Below are 25,914 nucleotides of genomic sequence, written 5' to 3'. Positions count from 1 at the left end.
ATGCCTAGAAAAAAATCTTCATAAACTATCACTCACTATATAAAATACTTGCTGTCTGTCCCCCACTGTTTTATAGAATAACAGCTTAGCATGGCATTCAAGGCCCTGAACAATCTGTTTCTAGGCTACCTTTTTAATTTCCCTCTGGCTACTATCCTCACTCCTCTAAATGATAGCCAGCTAAGCAATATTATAAACACACCAGCTTCTTTCATATCTCCTGCCATTTTATATTATAATTACCTACCTACGTGTCAGTACTGATCGTGAGATCTGTTAAAATAATAATTATGATTGAAGTCGTAGGAGCTAAAAACAAAGTTACTTTCATCTGTGAAGAATTTTGCTATTGTCTAAGTCTATTCCCTCCATCCTGGCGGAATAGCGGCATAGTCTTTGAAAACATGGGCTTGATTATATTTTCAATGCCTACCAGGTAGGATCACCTAGCAGTATGGACAAGGTCTTTCATGACCTGACTTTCCACTGCCGTTTCATCTACCTTTGCTGTTCCACAAATAGCCTTTGAGAAGCCACAGGAACTGCAGGGCTTGCAGTCTGACCAAGATAATAGGCTCTCTCAGCTTTCAAGTCTTTACACATGATGTGTCCTTTGCCTCTAATGGGCTCCTCCACTTGTCTATCCAGTGAACTCCCTGTCATCCTTTAAGACTCTGATGCAAAGCTTTCCGTGAAACCTGCCCTTAAATACGCCTTGGCAGAATTAGATGCTCTCTCCTCTCTTATTACCAGATACATACCTTGTCACAATCCTCTGTGACGGTGCCTGTCACCTCCACTAGTCTGTAAACTCAGGCAGCATTGGACTCATTCTTCCTCTCTGGGTCCTTACGTCCTTACAGCTTAGCGGGATCCCTGGCACGCAGTGGGCGCTCCGTGAAGATCGGGTGAATATTTCAACGACTGCGCGTCAGCGGTACCCGAAGCCCTCACTGGAGGCGCTCTGTCACTGCCCATCACACACACGGCTCTTTTCATCCCTGGAAAACTACCATTATTACACTCCTTTGAGGTGGAGATCAGCTGCGGGTGCCGGATCCAGTCAGTTAAAATACATCGGTAACACAAATTGTAAAAACTTCTCTTTGAAAGGAGGAATAGGGCAGCATCATAGCCCCGTAGGTTGTTAAGTGAAGACATTTGCCTTCATCCCACTTGATAGCCCCAAGTTGGATCATTTTAACCCCTCCCGTCCCTTTTGCTGGACGCCCTGGGAGCAGCGGGCACCAGACCTCCCACAAGCCGGAAGTGAGGGGCCGGAAGTGAGGAAGCGGAAGTGGGGAAAGGCATGGGCGCTGGCGCCCGGCCGCAGGAGGCGATCAGCCTGGGAACGAGGGGCTTGAATTTGAGCAGAAGAAGGCCCCGACGCTGGTGGCTGGATCTTCCCCTCAGGTAGTGGATTCTTGTTTGTGGGTGCAGGCGGGCACGGAGGGGCTGCTCCCTGCCTCCTGTCCCAGGCCGGTGCCGTCGCTGTGCGGGTGCGGGCGCGGGCGCTAGGGGGCCGAGGCCACCATGCTTTGCGTGAGGGAAGGCCCCCGCTGTGTGACGCCATCATGTCACGCCCTTCTTCTAGAAGCTTCTGTGCGGCCCAACCTTCCCCTCCAAGTAAACTGCGGGCTCGCCGACGGCAGTCAGTGGGCTGGTTCAGCCGTGTGACTCCATGTGACTTAGGGCCTGCGTCGCACGCAGTGGTCGTTCTGAAGTGGTTGTTGAATGAATGAAGAAATGGATGCCAAGGAAAGACCCCGTCTACAGGAAGTTGATTCTCTCTCAGCCTTCACCCTTCATGTTCAGAATTCTTTCTGGAGCATCTCATTTCTTCTTCTCGACAGTTCTTTCTGTGTGGTGATTATTCTTTATGCTGCAGATGAGGGAACAGGGGCTCAGAGAAGTTGTTGAGCCTTGATTAGGGAATGGCAGAGCAGGACCTCAAATCCAGGCCTTTGGAATCCTAATTAATGAGATGAGGTATGCGAGGCGTGAGTACATTGTGAGCATTCCAAAACGAGTAGCCCTTTATTCCGGGAGGGGTCTGTGTCTTGTGCATCTTCCCCCCGTTTCTTAGAATGGAGTCTGCTACATGGTAAACTAGAAAGCTAACAGTTGATTGAATTAATGAACATACAGGAGGGCTCCAAAAAGTTGGTTTCTCTGCCTCTTGCCGTATTCTTCCCATCGAAACGGTAACACCTCCTAATGCCATCTTGGTATTCTCTGTAGTCACTCACCCGTGACAGTCTTGTCCAGAACTTTTTTTTTTCTCCTGGGTAAACTTAAGTCTATAGGCAGAACCTATAGCACTCTCTTCGTAGCACTACCCTAAATGGATCTTTCCAGATGCCGCTTGCGCTCGGCCTCTTCGATGCTGCCCTTGTTATTGTCCTAGGTCGTCGGGTATAGTCCCTTTCGGCTTCTCCATCCCTTGTTCTTGATTCTGACACCCAAAGAGTTTTGAAGACCAGTTTTTCCCTCAACTCATTTGGCCGCAAGACCTGAATTGAAGCGAGCCATTTGTCTTTATTTATTCCAAATACGAACAAGTTTTTGCAGTCATGTTAATGTTTGTTTGTTCCGAGCGCGCCCCCCCCCCCCCCACCTTACTGTGGTTATCATGTGACTTATGGTAGAGGCACTGCATTACCCTTCAAAAGTCTGAGAAAAAACCTTGGGTTTGAATTCCATAATGTCCCTTGATAGCTTACAGGATTTCCTGTTGTGATCAAGGTAAAGTTGGGGGAGGAAACAGCGTTTGCCAAAGCATTGTGGAAGTGGGTAACTCTAAAAAGAGAACCAAGAGACCTCATCCCGTTGTTTATTTTGGAATTATTTAAGGAAAAAAGCCCCTTAACCAGACACTGGTTTTTGCATGTTGGGATCATGTTTTAGATTTCTTATGTCATCCACAAAGCAATACAAATGGTAGATACTCAAGAAATACTTACTGATTAATTTGAAAAGATTTGCTCCACACTCTAGGATTTTACTTGACAGTTACAGGACTGTAATATATTTTTCGAAATATCGTGTTCATAATCCAAAACTGCGGAGCCAATGCAGGTTTATCCCAAAGCAGAGTCACTCAGTCATTTGGGCATTCACTCAACACCTGTTTCTCGAGTATCTACTATGTTCTAGGTACCTGTTGGGCAATAGGATTATACTGCCTTGTAAATAAGATGGTCATGGTCCCTGCCGTCACGGAGCTTCTAGTCTGGTGGTGAAGAAAGCAAATGACAAATGCACAAGTACAGATCGTGGTAAGTGCCATGAAGGAAATAAACCTGGTGCAGAAAGAGTATCTGGGAAGATCTAAGTAGTTAGTGTGCTTGCTGAAGGCCTCCCGGAGGAGGTGACCCAGCTTTGTGACATAGAGTATCTTACTTCCCTCCGTTTCTAAGTATTCTAGGGGTTAGGGTAGCCAGACAGCCAAAATTCAGGTGTGCAAATTTACCCTCTCAGGCATCACTTCTGTCTCAGATGTCATGTCACCGTAATTACTATCTCAAGTCTCTGATGGTGTGAGTAAACTGAACATTTGCATGTAGTCCGGTGTCTAAAACACATAAAACCAACATACAATTTACAATTAACACCAGCTGAACTTGTTAATCTGAAAAGAAACCAATAGCAGAATGGTGTCTTACATATTCTCTGGTCGTGTCATAAAGTACTAATGCATTAGTAAAATGATAGTAATTCGCCTAGCCAGACTTTTTTCTTCGGGGTTTTACTAATGGTTGGGAATGTATTTAATTTCAGTATAATGTCAAGCACCTCCATTTTAAACTGCCCTATTGGATTGAAGCCAATTATTTAGATACTTTCCTGGGGCAGAAAATTTATTTAAGAAAGCATTTTTCAAATGCAATTTAGAGAATATAGGAAAACCTAAAAAATTAGAATTTTCTTCCTCCAAAATATAGATAGGTAGCTAGACAAAAAAAAAAAAAAGGAAAAACGAGCGTGTTTGATGACTGTTGTTCATCAGCAGGTTATGATTCTAACAGGTTTTTTTTTTTTTTTAATAGACTTGTGAGGAAACAGATCAATATTTGTTGCTCTAAGCCAGTGTCACAGTGCATCTCTGCATTGACTGAGCTTTGGTAGAAGGGAAAAAAGGACAATAGAAAAAGAAAGCCCTCATGGTTGAAAATTTTAATAGCTTATTGAAACACATTATAAATCTGGTTTTTGCTGCAGGAATGAGTCAGATAAAAATGCCTGTGTTTGAAGTGCAAACAAGAGAGAAAATCAGAAAATTGTAAAAACACACAACTTATTGTTTTCTTCCTAGGGTTGATGATGGTCAATTAAATGTTAATATAAGAGAAATGTTAATTAAACTGATACATTTTCTATCTTGCGTATTTGAGGATGTGTTGTACTTTTACCAAAAAAAAAAAAAAAAAAGTTGATTATCCCCTTCTCTTATTTTTTGAAAAAGAAGGGATAACTCATTTAGTTTGCTTCTGAAAATTTATGTCTTCCTTAAATACACACACAGAAATTGATCAAACCTGAGCTGGGAGTTGTGAAGGTCAAGGAAGAAAAACAACACTGAAAACAAGACAAATTTGTTATGGATTTTAATGTTTTTCTTTTGTGTGTGTGCCGTTTCTCTAGTAAAATCTGATTATAGATCGTTGAGGCTTCACTGGCTCTGGATGCTTGTCAGGGCTCAAAATCAATTTAGTGCATGATCTCGGTGGCCATCGGTGGTGAATCACCAGGGAAAATGCAAACCAACTGACCCACCTTAATGCAAAGCAATGACAAAGGAGGAAGGGAATGGTTTCATGTGAGCTGTGAATTGATCAGAAGCATCATTTAAGGTTTTGGGGCTGCAGATCTCAAAACCTTAAAACCATTTAAGGTTTTAGCGTATTTTGTGTCAACCTCAGTGGGCACGCTTTGTGCGCCCTTGTTCTGGGATCTGACAGATCCCACTGGTAATCACTCCACGTTTTAGGGAAGTTGTTACCCCATTTGAATTACACTATTGACATTGTTTAGTCCTAAACACATACTTCCTTTACTGAAGCCCAGTAAAGAAAGTAATTTAACCTTTTCCTTGACCTTATTAACCTTACACATGGGTCGAGGGTACCCTGAGTTAGATGTGGAGTCTGCTGAGGTGCAGCTCCTTGCATTAATGGTCCACAACCCTCCCTACTTTCAGATTAACAAGAAAGCAGAACATATTTAGATCTGATTCTAGTGACTTGTAGTTCTAAGAAGAATACAACCACGGGGTCACTTGATGACGCTAAGACTCAGTCGTTAACCATCTTAATTACCTTTGGGACACACTATTTTATACAAGACAAGTCTCAAGCATGAGATGTCAGAGCACAAGTTCCATTTTCTTTGTTTTTAATGTTTATTTATTTATTTTTGAGAGAGTGAGCGAGCAGGGAACAGGCAGAGAGAGAGGGAGACACAGAATCCGAAGCAGGCTCCAGGCTCTGAGCTGTCAGCACAGAGCCCCATGCGGGGCTCGAACCCACGAACCGTGAGATCACAACCTGAGCCGAAGCCAGATGCCTCACCGACTGAGCCACCCAGATGCCCCCCCAAGTTCCATTCTCTGAAACTGACTTGCCCACTGTCCATGTAATGCTTTAAGATAATTTTATTTCTGGCCAAAGAGGTTGAGTGATTGAGTGAAAATTTTCTGCAGAAACGTTTAGGACTAAAAAACACCACCTGTATTTCTTCACATAATATGGGCCAAGCCCTCATGAGAGATTTTCCCATACAGCTCCTAGGAGAATTTTATATAGTGCCCTCAATTCTGGCTCCTGTAAGTGAGGGGCTGATTTCTAAGTAAAACTACATTTCTCACACGGACTTGGTCTTCTGTAGACTTCTCAGAAAAGCTTTCACTTACCTATTTTTTGTGCTTTGCTTTGCAGGAAATTGATGCCTCGTCAAAATGGAGATTAATCATTTGTGTTTGGGAGCAGCCGAACTGGGGGCCAATTACCTCTCAATTTTATAAACCAATTATATGAACTCCTTTTCCGTTGCTCCCACCCCCATCCCACCTTCAAACTTCTTACCGATGGCATTCAGGAGGCAAGTGAAAAACTTCATGAAGAATTACTCAGATGCCGAAATAAAAGTCAGGGAAGCAACTTCCAATGACCCTTGGGGTCCTTCTAGTTCTCTCATGTTAGATATCAGTGACCTGACTTTCAACACAATTTCTCTGTCAGAGATTATGAATATGCTATGGCAGAGACTCGGTGACCATGGGAAGAGCTGGCGTCATGTGTACAAATCCCTTACGCTCATGGATTATCTCATCAAGAATGGATCAAAGAAAGTTATCCAGCATTGCAGAGAGGGGTTCTGTAAACTTCAGACACTAAAAGATTTTCAACACATAGATGAAGCTGGAAAAGACCAAGGTAAAAGCAATGTCTGTGGTGTGCCACTAAAGATTAGACGTTTGGGAAGGGATCGTTTTGAACCAGGAGCTGGGGGAAAGTTATGCTCAAATGTATTGGCTCCCTTTCTCTGGGACAGTTACAGTTTCCAGAAGACTTTGTGTTGACTCTTCAGTGCCTTAGAGAGCAATTTTCTTTCAAAGGAATGTGTAAAACTAACACATGTAAGGTTCCCGATAAAACGATAGCTCGTAGAAGATGAACAAAGTGAATAAAACAGGAAGCATGGCAGCTTGGTGTAATAAGGTCACTGTAATTCACAATTATAACTGGACTGGAATTTAGTCATAAATGTAAGGAAGCGTTTCCACAGACTCCAGAATCCTCAAAGACTATCTAGATGGAAGTATAGGAATACAAAAATTTAGGTCATAAAATAATTTTGTCGGGGGTGGAGGAGGAGGTGAAGTAGGGAACAGTTATGGGGAATACCAAACTGAGATGACTTGGAAACGTCTGGTATTCTGTAATGCTAAAAAAACCAAGCATTTCCTCCCCATCTAATGTAAAATTATAATTAGCATTTAAAGTGAATAGTCTTATGAATCATGAGAAAAGGATACAATTCAGTGCAGTCTTTGTGTGAAGCATACATTTTTAGAATAGACCTTTTTTAAGAGCAGCTTGAGATTTAGAGAAAAGATTTACAGATTTACACAGAAAGTACAGAGTTCCCACATACCCTTCGCCATCCGCACACACTGCCTCTCCAGTTAACATCTCGCATTAGTGTGGTACGTTTGTAACAATTGACTAATAATCAGTATTAACACGTTCGCTAAAGTCCTTTGTTGACCTTAGGGTTCACTCTTGCTGTTCTGTTCTGCGGGTTTTGAAAAACGCACGTCGTGTACCTACCGCTCCAGTATCATAATAGTTTCACTGCCTTGAAAACGTCTTGTGTTCTACCTGTTCCTCCTTTCTCCCCTGCCTGGAACCCTTGGTAGCCACTGATCTTTTTATTGTCTTTATAGTTTTGCCTTTTCCAGAATATTATGTAATTGGAATCATATACGATGTAGCTTTTTCAGACTCCTTTCTTTACTTGACAGTCTGCATTTAAGATTCTCCCATGTCCTTTTTATAGCCTGAGAGCTCGTTTCTTTTTCTTTTTTTCTTCGCATTTTAAAAATCAGCTTTATTGCAATATAATTCACATGTCAGACAATTCACCCATCTAAAGTCTACAATCCTATGGTTTTAGGTATATTGTTAACTTTTAAAAATTGGGATAAAATGTAAATAACCAAATTTGTCATTTTAAGCATGCAATTCCGTGACATTAATTACATTCACAGTGTGGCACAACCATTGCCACTGTCTACTTCCAAAACTTTCATCACCCCAGGCAGAAACTCCATTAACTGTGGGGCACTTGAGTGGCTCAGTTGGTTGAGCGTCTGACTCTTGGTTTTGGCTCAGGTCGTGATCTCACAGTTTGTGAATTCAAGCCCTGTGCTGGGCTCCATGCTGACAGTGTGGAACCTGCTTGGAAGTCCCTCTCTCTCTTTCTCTCTCTCTCTCTCTCTGTCCCTCCCGTGCTCACTTTCTCTTTCAACATAAATAAGTAAACTTAAAAAAAAAAAAAAGCACCTCCATAATCATTGGGCAATAAAGCTCTCCTGCTAATCTCTAATCTACTTTCTATCTCTATAAATTCACCTCTTCGGGGTACCTCGTGGAAGTGAATCATATAGTATTTGCCCTTTTGTTTTTGGCTTATTTCACATACTTGATGTGAACTTCATTCTTTTTGTAGCTGAATAACATTCCATTGTATAAACCTACCACATTTTGTTTATTCATCTGATGGTGGATTCTTGGGTTGTTTTCACATTTTGGCTATTGTGAATTGGGCTGCAATGACAAAAGCCTACAAGTGTCAGTTTGAGCCTCTGCTTTCAGTTCCGTTGGGTGTATGCTTAGGAGTGGAGTTGCTGGGTCGTATGGCAATTCAATGTTCAGCTTTTTGAGGAACCAGTAACTGGTTTTCCTTAGCAGCCGCACCATTTTACATTCTTACCAGCAATTTAAGAGGGTTCCTGTTTTTCCATATCCTTGACAACACTTGTTCTTGTCCATCTTTTTGATTAGAGCCATCCTACTGGATGTGAAAAGAGTATCTCCCTGCGGTTTCAATTTACGTTTCCCTAAAGACTAATGATGTTGAGCATCTTTCTATGCCCTTGTTGGCCATTTATATATCTTCTTTGAAGAAATGGCTGTACAAATCCTTTGTCCATTTTTAATTGTTGGGTTTTTTTTTTCTTTTTATGTGTTGAGTTTTTTATATTCTGGATACAAGACCTCTATCTTGTGACTTGCAAATATCTTCTCCCATTCTTAGGTTGTCTTTTTTACTTGCTTGATTAAATTTTGATGAAGTCCAGTTTGTCTGTTTTCCTTTGGTGCTCGTGCTTTAAGTGTCATATGTAAGAAATCATTGCTTAATCTAAGGTCATGAAGATTCTCACCTATGTTTTTTTCTAAGAGTTTCAATGTTTTAGCTCTTCCATTTAGATCTTGGATCTAAATTTTTGTGTATGGCGTGAAGTAGAGTTCCAGTCTCATTCTTTTGCGTGTAGATATCCAGTTGTCCCACTACTACCTGCTGAAAAGACTATTCCTTCCCCCATTGAATTATACTGGCACCCTTATAAAAATCAGTTGACCATAGATGTAAGGTTTTATTTCTGTACCCTCAATTAAAAAAAAAAAAGTTTATTTATTTATTTTGAGAAAGAGAGAGCATGAGCGGGAGAGAGGCAAAGAGAGAGAGAGAGGGAGAGAGAATCCCAAGCAGGCTCTGTGCTGTCAGTGTGGAACCCGACGTGGGGCTCGATCTCATGAACCATGAGATCATGACCTGAGCCAAAACCAAGAGGCAGATGCTTAACTGACTAAGCCACCCAGGCACCTCCTGTTCTCTTAATTCTTTTCTACTGATCTATATGTCTATATGCCAGCGCCACACTATTTTGATTACTGTAGCTATGTAGTAAATTTTGAAATAAAGGCGAGTCCTCCAGCTTTGTTCTTTTTCAATAGTTGTTGTGGCCTTTCTGGGTCCTTTGCATTTCCATATCAAGTTTAGCATTAGCTTGTTAATTTCTGTAACAAAAAAAAAAAAAGCAGCTAGGATTTTTATCAAGATTGCACTTAACCTGTAGATCAATTTTGAGAATATTGCCATCTTAACAAACATCAGTTCCTCCAGTCCACAAACACCAGATATCTTCCCTTTAATTTAAGGTCTTCTTTCTTTTTTCAAAAATTTTTTAACGTGTATTCATTTTTGAGAGACAGAGAGAGACAGAGTGCAAGCGGGAGAGGGGCAGAGGGAGAGAGGGAGACGCAGAATCGGAAGCAGGCTCCAGGCTCTGAACTCTCAGCACAGAGCCCGATGCGGGGCTTGAACTCACGGACTGTGAGATCATGATCTGAGCTGAAGTCAGTTGCCCAACCAACTGAGCCACCAGGCGCCCCACACCTTCTTTCATAAATCTTTTGTAGTTTTCAGTGCACAAGTCTTACATTTCTTTTGGCAAATATAGTCATAAGTATTTTATTCTCTTTGGTGCTATTGTAAATGGGATTATTTTCTTCATTCCATTTTTAGATTACTCGTTGCTAATGGATAGAAATACAACCATTCGAGTTATTTTTGTATATTGCTCTTGTATCCTGCTACTTTGCTCAACTTGTTTATTAGCTGTAATAGTTTTTGGTTTTTTTTTTTTAAAGATTCCTAAGGATTTCCTGCACGCAATATCATGTCATCTGCACATAGAAATAGTTTTACTTTTCCTTTCCAATGCGGATGCATCTTATTTCTTTTTCTTGCTTAATTGCCCTGGCTAAAACCTCCTGTACAACGTCGAATAGAAATGGTGAGAATCAGTTTCATTCCTGATCTTGAGAGGAAAGCTTTCAGTCTTTCACCATTAAGTATGATGTTAGGTGTGGGTTTTCATAGATGCTTTTTATCATAAGGTTGATGGAGTTGTTTTGTCTTGTTTTGTAATGTTTAGTTTGAGAGCGAGTGCATGCGTGCAGGCAGGGGAGCGCCCAGAGAGAGGGGGATAGAAGCTCTGGGCTGACAGCAGAGAGCCCGAGGCTGAGGCCAAGGCAGGGCTCGAACTCACAAACTGAACCCGTGAGGTCATGACTTGAGCCAATGCTTAACTGACTGAGCCACCCACGTGCCCTGCTGGAGTTCTATTGTTAGTTTGTCGAATGTTTTTATAAGGAAAGGCTGTTGACTTTTGTCAAATGCTTTTTCTGCAGCTACTGAGATGATTATGTGTTTTTTCTCCTTTATTCTGTTGATACGGTGTATTGCATCGATTGATTTCCATATGGGCACCAACCTTGCATTCCTAGTATAAATCCCACTCGGTCATGGTGTGTATCCTCTTTATTTTTGAAGTGTTTACTTAAGGTCCGGTGTGACGTTTAATGATGATATTGGAGAACATCTTCTTGGTTTTTGATCATGCTAGGCTTTTTAATCTCAAAATTGTGAAGTCATCAACTTCTATGGGCATTAAATTAATTACTAAACATTAAAATAAAATACTGATTAAAGTTTTGCATCCCCAAGAATTAAGTTTTAAAAAGGCCTAATATTTTGGATAACAGTGAATGGAATGTAATCATTTTTGTACTTTACAGAGCAGCTATTTTATCACTGTGCTGAGCACTATGATGATTTTTTTATTTTTAAGTGGAAAGAGAGAGGATCAGCCCCTACTCTGAAGAGTTTGTGAGCTGTTTTGAGAGATAAAGTAGATAAGCATGAAATTGTAAGCAAGCTTGTTTATGCATTTATACCTTTTATAAGGTATGGTATATTTGGATATGTTTAAATTCACTATCATAAAGGTTTTTCAGATTTCTTAACAGCTGAGCTTAAGATCAAAGAAGTAAGCACATGTATACTATTTTGGGCTTTGAAAATATTCTTGATGACTTGGTAGCATGAAAAGAGCAAGAAACATGCAAGTGAGAACTGAATTGTCAACAGAAGCATCGTATATTCATTTGTTGATTATGGAAGCGACAGTGGTTATTGATTGGTAACATTGGCACACAGTATTCTTTAAGTTAATAGATATTAATTAGTGAAAAATAATTCTGTTGGGGGAAAATATTACCTATTTCATCTTTATATTTTACACATTTCTCTTTTTGTATTTGTTTCCTAATGAGTGTAACATACTAGAATAGTAGTTCTTGGCATAATTTATACATAAACATATATATATATATACACACACACACACACACACACACACATATACACATATATGTGTGTGTGTGTGTGTGTGTGTATACAGATACATATAGATACAGATATAGATGTAGATATATGCATAAAATTTTGTGACTGATAGGGTGTGTGGTCAAAATAATTTGGGAGCCACTGGCTCTTGGGATAAAGTCAGGCCTCTTAGCATGTTCCCAATTGACATTTCTACTCTTATTTCCTTAGTCTTCTAAGCTAACATATTGCATCCAAGCATTCCTAATGTATTATTTGCTTTCACATCTCTGTGCTGATACTTCAGATGTTTCTTCTTCCCTGTACTAGTTGTTTCCTGCTGTCTGTTTGTTGAGTTCCTACTTAGTCATCAGATCCTAGCTCAGGAGGCTTTTCCTCTATATCTCCGACTATGTCTTCTTTTCCTTACTGGGAAGAATTAATTGCTGTAGTGTTTTATTCATAATATCAGTGAGGTGTTTTTTACAGTATATTTTATCCACTTTATATATGTGCGTGTGTATATATATTTATCCTTAACTAGATTCTGAAGGTACATGTCATGTGATAATCATCTTTTTACCAGCAGGCCTTGGCACGTACTAGACCTCAGTAGATTTTTATTGAATGGAAGTCATAAAAAAAGCAAAAGACTTGAGATAGGAAACGTGATCCCTGAAAAACTACTCAATAAGAATGATTTTATCGTATCAGAAAAAAGCAGAGAGTGAAGTTTGTATTGAGAAATTAACGGAAGAGAAATTGTAGCGATCCAAGTGATCTGTAGCTGGATCCCACCTGAGATACAGGCTGTCAAGAAGAGGCAAAGAAAAAAAGATAAAAATAGAAGAAATTATAGAAAAAGACTTTTGGGGGGGTTTCCATGATTGGCTTCTACACTTGCCGTTCCCTTTGCCTGAGTGTTCATCCTCAGATACCTGCATTGTTTTCTTACATACTTGAGATCTCCGCTGAGAAAGTCATCTTTTTAGTGAGGCCTCTTATCTACCCTATTTATGAAAAATCAGCCCCATCCCACAATTGCACTGATAGGCCCTAGCCACCTTCTGTTTTAGTTTTCTTCATAGCTTTTCTTATCTGACATAGGGCATGTTTTATTTTATTATTTATTGTCTATTTCTTCCTACTAAAGCATACGTTTTATGAAGGCAGGAATTTTTTTTAATTTTTTAAAATTTATTTTATTTTTGAGAGAGAGAGAGAGATAGCAAGGGGAGGAGAGGCAGAGAGAGGGAGAGGGAGACAGAATCCTAAGCAGGCTCCATGCTGTCAGCACAGAGCCCGATGTGGGGCTCGAACTCACTAACTGTGAGATCATGACCTGAGCTGAAATCAAGAGTCAGATGCTTAACCAAACTGAGCCCCCCAGGTGCCCTGAGAGCAGGAATGTTTTATGTCTGCTCTGCCCATGCTCTATTTCCAACATTACAACAGCAGCTATCACACAGCTCATGCCCAGTACTTCATAATAGTATTACAGTAGTCCCCCCCCGCCCATTTCTTAATGTTTATTTATTTGTGAGAGAGAGACAGCACACATGGGACGGGCAGAGAGAGGGGGACAGAGCATCTGAAGCAGGCTCTGCGCCGACAGCAGAGAGAGCCCGATGCGGGGCTCGAGCTCACGAACTGCAAGATCATGACCTGAGCTGAAATCGAGAGTTGGGTGCTTAACCAACTGAGCCACCCAGGCGTCCCTACAGGAGTCCCCGCTTTATCTGTGGTTTCAGTTTTCAAAGTTTCAGTTACCCGTAGTCAACTATCGTCCGGAAGCAGATGAGCCTCCTTCTGATATGTTGTTCAGAAGGCAGGTAGTAGCCTAGTGCTATGACACAGTGTCTCCATCATTCGCTTCACTTCAGCTCATCACGTAGGTGTTTTATCTCACATCATCACATGGAGAAAAGTGAGTGGAGTACAATAAGGTATTTTGAGAGAGAGAGACCACATTCATGTAATAACTTCCGTTATGGTATAAGAATATGGTACAAGAATACGGTATATTCTTATAATTGGTCTATTTTATTATTAGTTGTTGTTGTTAATCTCTTACTGTGCCTAATTTATAAATTAAGCTTCATCATAGGTATGTGTGTGTAGAAGAAAACACAGGTAGGGTTTGCTAGTATCTGCAGTTTCAGGCATCCACTGGGGGTCTTGGAAAGTATTCCCGTTGGCTACAGGGGGGAAAAATTGAGAAAACAACTCAGAGAACTTGGGGAACAGGAGAAACTTGTTTTCAAGTAGTTTGTTAACATTTCAAATGACTTTCCCAGTGTTTCTCTTCAACCTCCAGACAGTTTTTCAGATGAAGTAAATTTAAAGCAATGAGTCTAATTGTTAATCTGAAAAAATTTATAATAAATACATGATTTTTACTGTGTTTCCAGACTTTGGGGGACACTCTGTATTGTATTTATTGTAGTTCTTTTTTTTTTTTTTTTTTTTAGGTTGACAATTGGACACATTGCTTTATTTTTTTTTTAATTTTTTTTTTAATGTTTATTTTTGAGACAGAGAGAAAGACAGAGTATGAACGGGGGAGGGGCAGAGAGAGAGGGAGACACAGAATCGGAAGCAGGCTCCACGCTCTGGGCCATCAGCCCAGAGCCCGACGCGGGGCTCGAACTCACGGACCGTGAGATCGTGACCTGAGCTGAAGTCGGACGCTTAACCGACTGAGCCACCCAGGCGCCCCTGGACACATTGCTTTAAATTTAGAGGTACTTTACCTGAAACAGTGTCTAGAATGTATAGAAAAACAGTGAATGTATTAACGTAAAATGTAATTAGCATACTATGTAAAAATAAGTTTTTTTTCTGTATTCCCTAACTTTTTGGACCCCCTATATTAGCAAACAAGTTTATGACATTTAACTATGTGACAAAGACTCTTCTAACCACTTCATATATGTTAACTCATTTAATCTTCATAATAACCCTTTGAGACAGTTGCGGTATTGGCCCCATTTTACTGAGGAGGAAAGTAAGGTAGAAAGAGGTTGAGTAGCCAGTTCACACAGCTAGTTAGTGGCAGAGCCAAGATTATAAGCTCGATGTTTTGGCTCCAGAATCCACGTTCTTACCTACTACAATACATTGTTGAATGACTGACGGACTGAATGAGTGACGTTCTACTCCACCCTGTCAACCTGTGTCGTGTCTCCAGACTTGATCGCGCATTTAACTAGTTACACGTGGCAAGGTGGGACACACAGGAAGGGCCTGAGACCTAAACTAGTTCTGCTCATTAATCTGGGACAGGAACTGAAAAGTTTATCCTTTTTTGCATCTGTTTAAGTTGTTTTAGGTCAAAGATGGTACAAGAAATGTATACCTTATAGTCTGGTGGCAATCGTGGCTTAAAAAAAATCCTTCACGCAAATCTAATTTTATGGTCTCGGGCAACTGGCTAGACACAGTTGGCGTGATCGGGCCAGTTTCTTTTCTCTTAGATTTAGGGCCCATTGCAAGGTAGGCTCAAACTCATCGGGAAGGGGGCCATGTTCCTGCAGGAGATTCAGGGTCTCCAGCTGATAGTCCTGAATCTCCTTGATATTCTCAGGTAGAGTAGAACATTGTCTCTGTTGTGTGCACAGCGCCTCTATACCTCTGTCATGCCTCTGTCAGAGCACATTTATATACATGCCTGTATCTCTTGCAAAACTGTGAATTTCTAAAGGGCAAGAGAAGTGTCCCTAGCCCTTAGTACATGCCTGGGGGTGGGATCACTCAATAGATATTAGATGAATGGATGATTAATATCCTAGTACTTTTATACTTTTAGCGGGTTTATAGCAACTCTCTTTTAGGAATATAAAAAATATAAATGTCAAAGTCGATTCCTTTAACAACAAAATTCCCATTTATTCACTATAAATTCCTTTTAAAAATAGATTTTTAATGCTAACAGTGCTTTATTGAGATATAACTTATATACCACAGTTTGTTTACCTATCTTCTGTTGATGAGCATTTGGTGTGTACATAGTCCTTGGCTATTATGAGTAAAGCTGTTACGAACATCCTTATGTAAGGTTTTTTGTGGACATACATATTCAGCTCTCTTGGGCATACACTTAAGAGTGGCATTTCTGGGTCATAGGGCAGGTGTATATTTAACCAAAGTCGTCTTCATTTTTTTTAATGTTTATTTTTGAGAGAGAGAGAGAGAGAGAGAGAGAAAGCACAAGCAGAGGAGAGGCAGAGGGAGAGAGAGAGGGAGACACAGAATCCCAAGCAGGCTCCAGGCTCCGAGCTGTCAGCACAGAGCCCGACGCGGGGCTTGAACCCATGAACCATTAGATTATGACCTGAGCTGAAGTCGGACGCTTAACCGACTGAGCCACCCAGGCGCCCGTAGAGCATTTTCATGTATGTTATATCATGTGATCTGACAATACCTTATGAGGAATGAAGGATGTGTATTATCTCTCTGACACAGATGAGGCGCTAATGCTCAGATTGTTCTTTAGGTAAGGTTGCACATTTCATTAATGACTGAACATGATTAATAGTCTAATACTCTTTGGTCCTATTCTATTATTATGCTAGGCAGCCCCTCTTAATTGAGTTTTAAAAAATATCCTAACAGAGTTTCACTGAACTACTAGAGTGAACTTAATTCAAAGGGTCTGAAAAATACCCAATTGAATGTTTCACACCATCAAATTATTTATTTACAGAAATTATGGTATTCCTTTTATAAAACCGATATAGGTTCTCAGAAACGTGTGCATTAAAGTTTATGTACTACGTTATTCTCAATTAGTTAAGTCCTGAAATTGCAGTTGATTTCATTTAAATGGGCCATTGTATATACACACACTCATATATTTAAATTCGAGCTAGATTTCTTTTGAAAGGTACATTTTAAAAAGACAGCTTTTCAGTGTTGTTAAAAAGTTGTGTTAAGCAGTTTTACTAGAAGTAGCATGCGTTGGTGACGTTACTGCCTTTTTTTTCTACTGTCATCATCAGTCATCCAACTTGGGAAATTAGACCCTTCACATTTATATCCAGCGCTGATTTTGTTCAGGCCTCAAGGACTGGCCCTTCCCAATCAGCTACCCATTTGCTCACGAAAATTAAATGTCTTGGAGTGACGTTAGGAACTAATAAGCCTTGTATGCCAGAGTTAAGAGATACAAACTAAAATGTAAAAAGCAAACTCTCTGGAAGATGTAATACATTTATTTTAAACTTTTTTTTTAATGTTTTTATTTATTTTTGAGACAGAAAGAGACGGAGCATGGGCAGGGGAGGGGCAGAGAGAGAGGGAGACGCAGAATCCGAAGCAGGCTCCAGGCTCCGAGCTGTCAGCACAGAGCCCGACGCGGGGCTCAGGCTCGTGGACTGTGAGATCATGACCTGAGCCGAAGTCAGATGCTTAACTGACTGAGCCACCCAGGCGCCCCTGTAATACATTTATTTATATTTATATTAGTTTACAAGTTATTAAAATCAGTTGTTTTTGAGAAGGTTGTTTTTTGAGTTCAGTTTCTCAGAGAAGAAAGGAGAAAGGAGAAAACGCGTATATGGGCCAGGAAGGGGTTTAGAGAAAGACGGAACATGGGCAAGTAGGAGAAAAAGGGAATGATTGGGATTTCCCTTTCAAAGTGACTGTGATAAATTAAATAGAGGCAAGATCTCTGGAAAGAGTGAGTTCAAGAGAAAGAAAATATCTGAAAACGTGGGAGAATTGATTTAGATATTGGTCAGCTGTGTCAAGGCTCCAAAAGCGGAGTCAAATCTGAGGGTATTCTTGTACAGGAGGGAGGGAACGTGGGGGCATGAGACGGGCAAATCCCAGGCATTGTGGTGTAGTGGCTAAGCACGCGGCACGGGGGGTGCGTGATGTACCTTACAAATTCATCAGACTTGATTTTCTCCCTACAATGGTCACACAACAGGAGTCCAAATTCTCTAACCACCGAACCCACCTGATAGATGGTGGTGGGTTGATTAGCTAATGCAACGGAGTTGTGCTCATTTACAGAGAGGTGGGTTCATTAACACAAGGCCACTGACCAAATGTGATTTCCTATAACCAACATTTTTGTAGTTTTGATGAAGTCATGAATTTCTTTTAACAAACATGCAGGCTTTAGGTCATCATAAGCCTGTTCTGCTATTGTTAAATAAAAGTTATATTACTATGATGGGGCGCCTGGGTGGCTCAGTCGGTTAGGTGTCCGACTTTAGCTCAGGTCATGATCTCCCAGTTTGCAGGTTCGAGCCCCGCATCGGGATCTGTGCTGACAGCTCAGAGCCTGGAGCCTGCTTCGGATTCTGTGTCTCCCTCTCTCTCTGCCCCTCCCTGGCTTATGCTCTGTCTCTCTCTCAAAAATAAATATTAAAAAAAATATTTTTTTAAGTTATATTACTGTGAGTTTAAACAAAATCTTTATACCTAAAACAGTTGAGTATTTTGGGTCACCCTTCGCTCCTTTTCAACAAATGTAGGTGTTAGTAATCATGACAGCAAGAAGCACACCTTGAATCTATTTAAACTTAAATATACCTGTCCGGCCAGTCTTCCCACGTTCCTCCTTGCTTCCTGTATGCACATGGACAGCAGAGCAGGGCAGACAAACAAGGGAGAGTAACCAGGTTAGCACTTCGGTGCTATGTCAATACAATCCTTCTCTTCTCAATCTTGTCATCAAATAAAAAAGCTTACATTTGTGCACTGAATTCAGTCAAAGAAATAAAAGTCTGCATTTTGTTATTTTTATGGAGCCAGTCTCTACCTTCCAGCTTATTATTAAGTCTGTGACTTTTGGAGAGTTTTTTTTACTCCCCGTAAACTTACTTGTCTCACCTGTAAAATGGGCTTCGTGCGGATGTGAGATAATGTCTGAAAGTCAGGCACATAGTAAATCGTCAGCTAATATTAGCTAATGCTGTTAGTCCTTGGCATATTTCGACTTTAGTTAATTTTGTTTCCCGCAGTGTATATTCATGTCCAAATAATGCTCAGTACAACCATCAGGAAGGGCTTTTCCGTGCCCTGTTGCCGCAGTTTCTGCCAATGCACTGTACCTTGTCCACACGTCTGCTGAACACACTGCTCGAAGAGCCATCTGGGTGTCCGCCTTCACTGGACTGTGGGGTTTGGAGGACTGAGATGACCTTATTGGTATCTCTGTTTCTTCACTTGGTTTGATGCAGGTGCCGAATGAGTGCTGACCGAATGGCCAGCGGGCTATTGTAGGTCTGAAGAAGGGACTGGTAGCTTTGGAGAGTTTCTCATTATCCTAGACGGTCTTCTGTTTTTCTCCAGTGTCTCTCCATATAGGTTTGTTCTTTTTTTTTTTATTTTTTTTTATCCCGCTTGGTCTTTGGAGATCACTTTTGATGTGAGGATTCATGTCTTTTCTGTAAAATTCCTAGCTCCTTTTGCTCTGAATATTGCTTTTTTGTGATGACCTTAATTTTCTTCTTTTGGAACTACTTCTAGGTAAATACCAGGACCTTGCAATCTGTCCTTTGTGGTTTTCGCGTAGTCCTTGTTGCGGATATGACTCCTGTAATAATCTCTCTTAATCGTATTTATTTTAAAAATCTTGGTTTAGGATTTTAAAATCCTCTGACAATATAGAATATTGATTTATAGAAGATCTTATAGAATCCTGTAGAACGTTGATTTCATTTGGAGTGAATGCATGTGTTTGTTTGTTTTTAAGTTTATTTTAAGTTTATGTTAGAGAGAGAGAGGAGGGAAGGGGGAGAGAGAGAAGGCACGAGTACGAGCAGGGGAGGGACAGAGAGGGGGAGAGAGAGAGAATCCCAAGCAGGTGCCGAGCGCCACCCAACACAGGGCTGAACTGACATCAAATGTCAGACGCTTAACCAACTGAGCCACCCAGACACCCTGTGAATTTACGTTTTGACTGCTGCTTTTATCAGCCATCTTTCATTTAAAAAAAAAAAATCTATTTTGGAATTTTAGTTTCCTGCCTTATTTTGACCAAGAGGCTCTTCCCCTACCATTCATGTTTACCCCTTTACGTTGCTTTTTCCAGTTCTTTCCACCCAGCTCCCTCAGAGCCCCCAGCGCAGCCCTTGTAAAGGTAGCTCAGGGCTCGTGCCCTGTGACAGAACCGGGATGTCTTAGACGCAGGTGGCGGTGACTCGGTTTAGTTCCCAGTCTTGAGGCTGCACACGTGTCTTCTAGCTTCTAGACCCACAGCTACAAATAAGTGACAGCCCAGGAAACAATTAGCAGCTGGTTTTGTCCCTACTATTTCTTTTCTTCCCAGCCTTCTCTCACAAACACGGATACCTCCTAACATCAAAGAGGGAGTAAGGCCGGCTCTGGTCCCCTAACACGTGAGGAGCTGAACTCCTGGCTGCCAGACCAAGAGCCCCACAGCCCTGAGGCCTCAGCCGTGCTGACCACCCTTCCATTTCTCTTCCGTTTCTGGTTTGTGGAGGTTTCTATCTTGTTTTGGAGCCTGGCAGTGTCTGTTAGTGCTGTGTATTTGTTGCGGAGCAGAGGGGTACTTTGAAGCTTGACTTTACTGTGCCAACTTGACCGAGGGTTTTTTTTTTTAACTGGAAAATGCCTTGATCAGATACACTGTTGGGGGTGCTTCTCCCGACCCCACACCCCCTCGCCCCTGGAGACACTGTGGAGCACAGATGGTGAGGGAGACTCCAGATAAGTCAATAATTCGAAACACCGTGGGCAGGAAATGAGCAGAGCCTGAACTGAGGGACACAGCGAGGGGGGGGAAAGATTTAGTGGGTACCATCAGTGGACACGGGTTACTGCATCTGGGGAGGTGAATGTTCATATTTCAGGCTTAGAATGGAGATCAACTTGACTGAGAAAGGAATGGAGGAGGAAGAGTAAATTTTGATTGGTTAGTGGGTCAGGTATGGAGGGAGGGGCGTTAAGATGTTTTATGACCATTGTTCCAAGCCTAGTACATGTTCTTCTAGAAGCCTGGTGCATCTCTTTGCCCGGCATCTTTGAATTTACCACATTTCCAAATCCCTTTATGTGATGTTCCTTTGTGAATTTACAGAGACTCCTCCCCTGCGTCTGGAAGATGTTTCCTCAGCACGTTCACTCACTTATTTCGCAGACACTTCTGAAGTATCTTAACAAACAGGTATAGCTCTGGCCTTCATGGACGTTATGCTTTAGTGGAGGAAAAAGACATTCAGCAAATAGATAGGCAATTGCAAACCGTGCAAGTGTTGTTAAGAGACAAGTGTAGATGCCGTGAGAGTTGCGTGGAAACCCGGCTCGACCACGTGTGTGTAGGGTGAGCCTGGAGGGACTTGCTCTCTCTCAGTAGAAGGCTTCCTGAAGAAGGGAAATCAGAGCGGTTCCCTCTGCCTGAATGTCCGCACAGCTGGCTTTCCCTTGCTGTTCAAGGCTCAGATGATACGTTATGTCCCCAGTACGACTTTCCTTCCCTTCACCACGGCTTGATGTTCAGCACCTCACTGTTCTTTATTTCCTGTAGAGCTTTTATTTTTATCGGAAATTATCTCGTGTGGGGATCTCGTCTCTTTTGTCCTCACTTGTGCTTCTAGACAATTCCTGAAACTGAAATGTTCAAGAAATGATTAAATACTGCATAAGTGAATAAGCGAATATCCTTGGATGTTGGTCTGTCCCTTAGTCGCTCTAGTGATTTGTATGTCCTTGGCCTCGGCCTCGAGTTTGGGAAGCCTCCGCAAGTTGGCTTTCTGTTCGTTCATTCTTCTGTCCTGTTGACTCTCCCCTCGTTCCACCATGCCTTTCTGATGGGGGGTTGCCAGTGGTAGCATCCCACCCTCTGGCCAAGGTAACGGGCATGTGACTTTCAGGCTGGGCCGAGCAGCGTCATTCTCCTGGATTTTTCCAATTTGAATGAAGGAAGAGGGAGGCCTCTCAGGTGGCACAGTGTGAGGCGTGAATCCAGAGCTATCTGTGCCTATGTCCACATTCAGGTGGAGGAAGCCAGTCTGCAAGAGGAGAAAAGGAAGGCATTACACACAGAGAAGAAAGGATGGGAGACGGAAAAAGTGTGCTGGTACTTTTCCAGTCTCTGCCTCTCCTGCGCCTGAGGCCCAGTCACAACCCCTGCTTTTCCCATGGCCGGTTCAACTTGAGTTTCTGTCGCTTATCACCCAAAGATGCCTATTAAAACGGAACGTAGCTTCATTTTTGCTTTACCCTTCACCTCTTCTAACAAGCTTTACATCTTGACGTATCCTTCGGTATCAATCTGTTTCATATTTCTCTTTTCAGAGACTCCATGTTTTCTCCCTCCCTTTGTCTGTCTCTGTCCCTCACCCTCCCAACTTCTCCCCCCTTCTTTGTCTTTCTCTCTTTCAGACCCAGAGCAGGGGCTGCCTACGTTTGTTCTATTCCAGTACAATTCTGTTTTAGTACTATGTTCTCCCTTTCCTTTCAGAAACACATTGCTTAGCAGTGAGTAGATGCCATCCTGTTATTACCGTTGTTATTAGTTAATTCACCCTTGAAGCCGGTTTATTGGGTTCTTGGATTTTTTCACTTTCAACTTTAACGCTTGAGAACAGCCGGGTTTCTACCCTCCAGCATCTCAAGGATGGGTGTGGGCAGGTAGCCAGGGCCGTGGGCGGCCTTGAGTGAGAGGTGGAGTACTGTGGCTTGACCTTCCCAGTGCCGTAGACTGCTACCTCAGGGAGGAGCCGTGATATTTCGGGGGAGAAGTGCTTCGTCATCGTGGCTGGCTTTCTGCTTCACGGATCTGCTCGGACCTTTGAACTTTTGCAGCTGCTTTTAAGTCCCGCCAATTCACGCAGCCTCCAAGTCAAATAATCGCCGTCTGTCCTGTAACTTCTAGTTCTGCCCTTTTCTAGTTAGGGGTGTCGCAAAAAACTATTTCAGGCCAAGCAACTTTCTCAGGCAGCTACACTGTAAGTCGGCGCTCAGTGTCTATCATCCTTCTGGTTCCATTTGCACTGTAGAAAGGAGAATATTGAGACTTTTCGGAATTTGCTCCTTTATCGATTCATTTACTCAGTAGCTATTTATTGAGTAGCTGTTATGTGCCAATCATTCTTCCAGCCACTGGAGATACCGTGTGAATGAGGTTCTCTGCCCTCATGGAGCTTGTATTCTAGGTAAGGAAACGAACAGTAAACAAGTAAACGTGTGTGTGTGTGTGTGTGTGTGTGTGTGTTCGTGTGTGCAAACCTGTGTATACCAATAGCAGGTGGTGATAAAACAGGTAAGGGAATAGAGAGTGATGGGGATGGGACTATTTTAGAGAGGGTGGGAAGAAGGAAGGCTTCTATGAGGAGGTGACATTTGAGTAGAGACTTGAACGAATTGGGGACCTATCCATGCAGAGTCCCTGGCAGAAGCGACAGCTAGCCCAGGGCTTGAAGGAGATAAAGAGCCTGGTGTAATTGAAGAATAAGGCAGTCGGGGTCGCTAGGGTAGAGGGAGAGAGGGGAGGCGGAAGGAGATGAGTTTGTGAAGGTTTTCACCCCTTCCTCCAAACAGAGCTGTGGCAGTTTTCCAGGGGAAAGTAGTGTCTGGTATGTCGCCTGTCCCCAGAGGCTGACAGTCACAGCAGGCTTCTGTCGTGCGACACTGAGTGGTAGCATAAAACACCGTGAGATTTTTTTTGTTGTTTATGGGCTACACATTAATCACAGGAAATTAAGGGTATTGAGAACGATATGGTTTGCAGCAGTTACAAAAGAAGTTTGGAAGGAAGAAGTGACTAAGAAGTGAGATTAAGAGTAGATAAAATAGGGGCACCTGGGTGGCTCGTCGGTTAAGCGTCCGACTTCAGCTCAGGTCATGATCTCGCCGTCCGTGGGTTCGAGCCCTGCGTCGGGCTCCGGGCTGACAGCTCAGAGCCTGGAGCCTGCTTCGGATTCTGTGTCTCCCTCTCTCTCTGACCCTCCCCCATTCATGCTCTGTCTCTCTCTGTCTCAAAAATAAATAAACATTAAAAAAAATTAAAAAAAAAAAAGGTAGATAAAACAATCTTGGAAAAGATGGCAACTTGAGCAAAGGTTTCCGACACTGTCCTTAGCAGTCCTTAATGAAACGACTGGCCCAGAACGTGTTGACCTCTTTCGTCTGCATACACCATGCAGCTGACCATTTCTCATTATTCCTACTACTAGTAAATTATAATTGGATACATTACCACTTTAATTCATCACACTTGGAGCCCAAAATGAACATAGTAGTGGCTCTTTAGGGACTTTTCAGTTTACTTCTGGAAGAAGGCTTGGGAAGACAGGAGATAATACGAGTTTGTCTCAAGATGTGGAAAGGTAAGTGATTTTCCTTGATCATTTCTCCTGGGAGGGAGTTGAGAATTGTAGTAATGATACTATATATTTGAGCAGGTATACTTTTGTATCTGTGAGTTACACTGAATACATCTGCTTCTCCTGGTTTTCACATAGAAACCTGAAGCCCAGACAGACGACCTAACTGAGAGTCACACAGATGGTTAAGGACAGCGTCTTGGTTAGGATTCTGATCTTAGACTATTCGTCTGGCACTCTATTAATGGCATCGAGTTGTTTTGATAGGATGTTATGTCAAAGAAAATCTAATTGCCCTCCCTACTCTTCTCCCGCCCCGACTGTACCCCTTTAACGTAACGGATGTTAACAATGTTGTGGGTACACAGCTGGCTGTCTGCCTGCCCATCCATCATCCATCCAGCCATCCATCTATTTCTCTACTTCTCTCTACTGGATACATACATAATGCTTGATTTTCCCCTGTGCTTTCCAGATTTGAATCATACCATGCATATAACTTTAAATCTTTAGCTATATGTCATGGTCACACATCCAGGTCAGTAAATCTAGGTCTAATTCATTCCTCCTCTTTTACACCTATATAATTTGATTATAGAGTATGTATTGCTTTTAAAAAGAAAGAGCATATTTAAAGTGCAAAATGTCGGGGAGCGGGCTGCCTCGGTGACTCAGTCAGTTGGGCGTCTGACTTCGGCTCAGGTCATGATCTCACGGCTTGTGAGTTCAAGTGCCACGTGGGCTCTGTGCTGACAGCTCAGAGCCTGGAGCCTGCTTCGGATTCTGTGTCTCCCTCTCTCTGTGCCCCTCCCCCGCTCCCACGAGCTCACTCTCTCTCTCTTTCTCTTTCTCTCTCTCTCTCTCTCAAAAATGAATAAATATCAAAAAAATCAAGTGCAGAATTTCATGTCAATATGGTGATACGATTTAATCATATACTCGCTCACTTCCTAAAGTATCAGAAAAGGGCACTTACTGACAATTCCCACGGGACTTAGGTTTCCTTGTACGTTTGCTCCAGATTTTTTTTCACTTTGCTTAACGTTGCTTACATTTTCCCCCCGAATTTTCTGTAGAATGAAAAGTCCTCGCCGCCCTAAGGCGTATTTTCTTACCGACGCAAAGCCAACGTGTTTTTCAGGCTATCATATCCGGGAAAAGTCTAAGCAAGTCATGACACTGCTGGTGGATGAAGAGCTGCTGCACAGAGAGAGGGAAGCAGCGTGTCGGACGAGGCAGCGAACCTCCCACTCCATGACATTTCCTAAAAGATTACCTGGTACGGCTAACACCCCAGCAGTATGTGCCTCTGCCCACACACCAGAAATCCCTGCCTCGGAGAGGAAACGTAAGCTGCTTAAGGTTGCAAGGCAACGTAACACAAGTACGTATAACGAACGTTGGCCCCGAATGTAGTAGGTATCATTTAAGAGCAATGAGAAAATAGAAAACGTTGGGGTTTGGTTCTGAGGTATTAATACAATATAAGTGCCACCATTACCGCATTAGGCGTCATGCTGTACGAAACAAAGACGAAGAATAATACTCAGTGGAAAAATGTGTGACCATTTTCTGAATGCAATGATCTGGGATTCACATAAAATGGGATTTTGGGGCTTGAAGGGTATTCAGGTAGTGACTTACTTATTTGGCATCATGATTCACTTTAAGATTTTGATCATCACTGAAACGGGAGACTCAGGGTCTGGGTGTCTGTGCATTTTGTGCTGTTTGCTCCTACCGGTCGAGAAACTGACATTTTCTTCAATGTGCCTCGGAATCCTGAAAGTGCTCTAAAACTATTATGAGACAGTACCTTGTATTATATAACCCCTTCCTTGGCCTTAAAATTTTAAATATGAACCAAACTTTTTAA

At 42.0% G+C, this 25,914-nt stretch overlaps 1 protein-coding gene across 8 annotated transcripts in view; it reads left to right on the top strand.

Annotated features, from left to right (window-relative positions):
- The first annotated feature begins 845 nt into the window (after nucleotides 1-845).
- Nucleotides 846-25,914, top strand: part of ENTHD1 (ENTH domain containing 1) — a 104,929-nt gene continuing 79,860 nt past the window's right edge. The window contains exons 1-4 of one of the 8 annotated variants that reach the window (XM_042993319.1): nucleotides 1,003-1,080; nucleotides 3,157-3,278; nucleotides 5,937-6,434; nucleotides 25,180-25,422. In XM_042993319.1, coding sequence (XP_042849253.1) covers nucleotides 6,032-6,434; nucleotides 25,180-25,422 — 646 coding nt within the window. In that variant the 5' untranslated portion in view covers nucleotides 1,003-1,080; nucleotides 3,157-3,278; nucleotides 5,937-6,031. Of the gene's footprint in view, nucleotides 909-1,002; nucleotides 1,081-1,325; nucleotides 1,414-1,655; nucleotides 1,990-3,156; nucleotides 3,279-5,936; nucleotides 6,435-25,163; nucleotides 25,423-25,914 lie in introns of those variants that run through there. The other 7 variants (XM_042993320.1, XM_042993321.1, XM_042993323.1 and 4 more) reach the window with 7 other exon arrangements.

The sequence above is a fragment of the Panthera tigris genome, chromosome B4 (assembly GCF_018350195.1).
Source record: "Panthera tigris isolate Pti1 chromosome B4, P.tigris_Pti1_mat1.1, whole genome shotgun sequence".
Lineage (NCBI taxonomy): Eukaryota > Metazoa > Chordata > Mammalia > Carnivora > Felidae > Panthera > Panthera tigris.
Note: the sequence above shows the minus strand (reverse complement) of the source record. Positions and strands in the feature narration are given on the sequence as shown.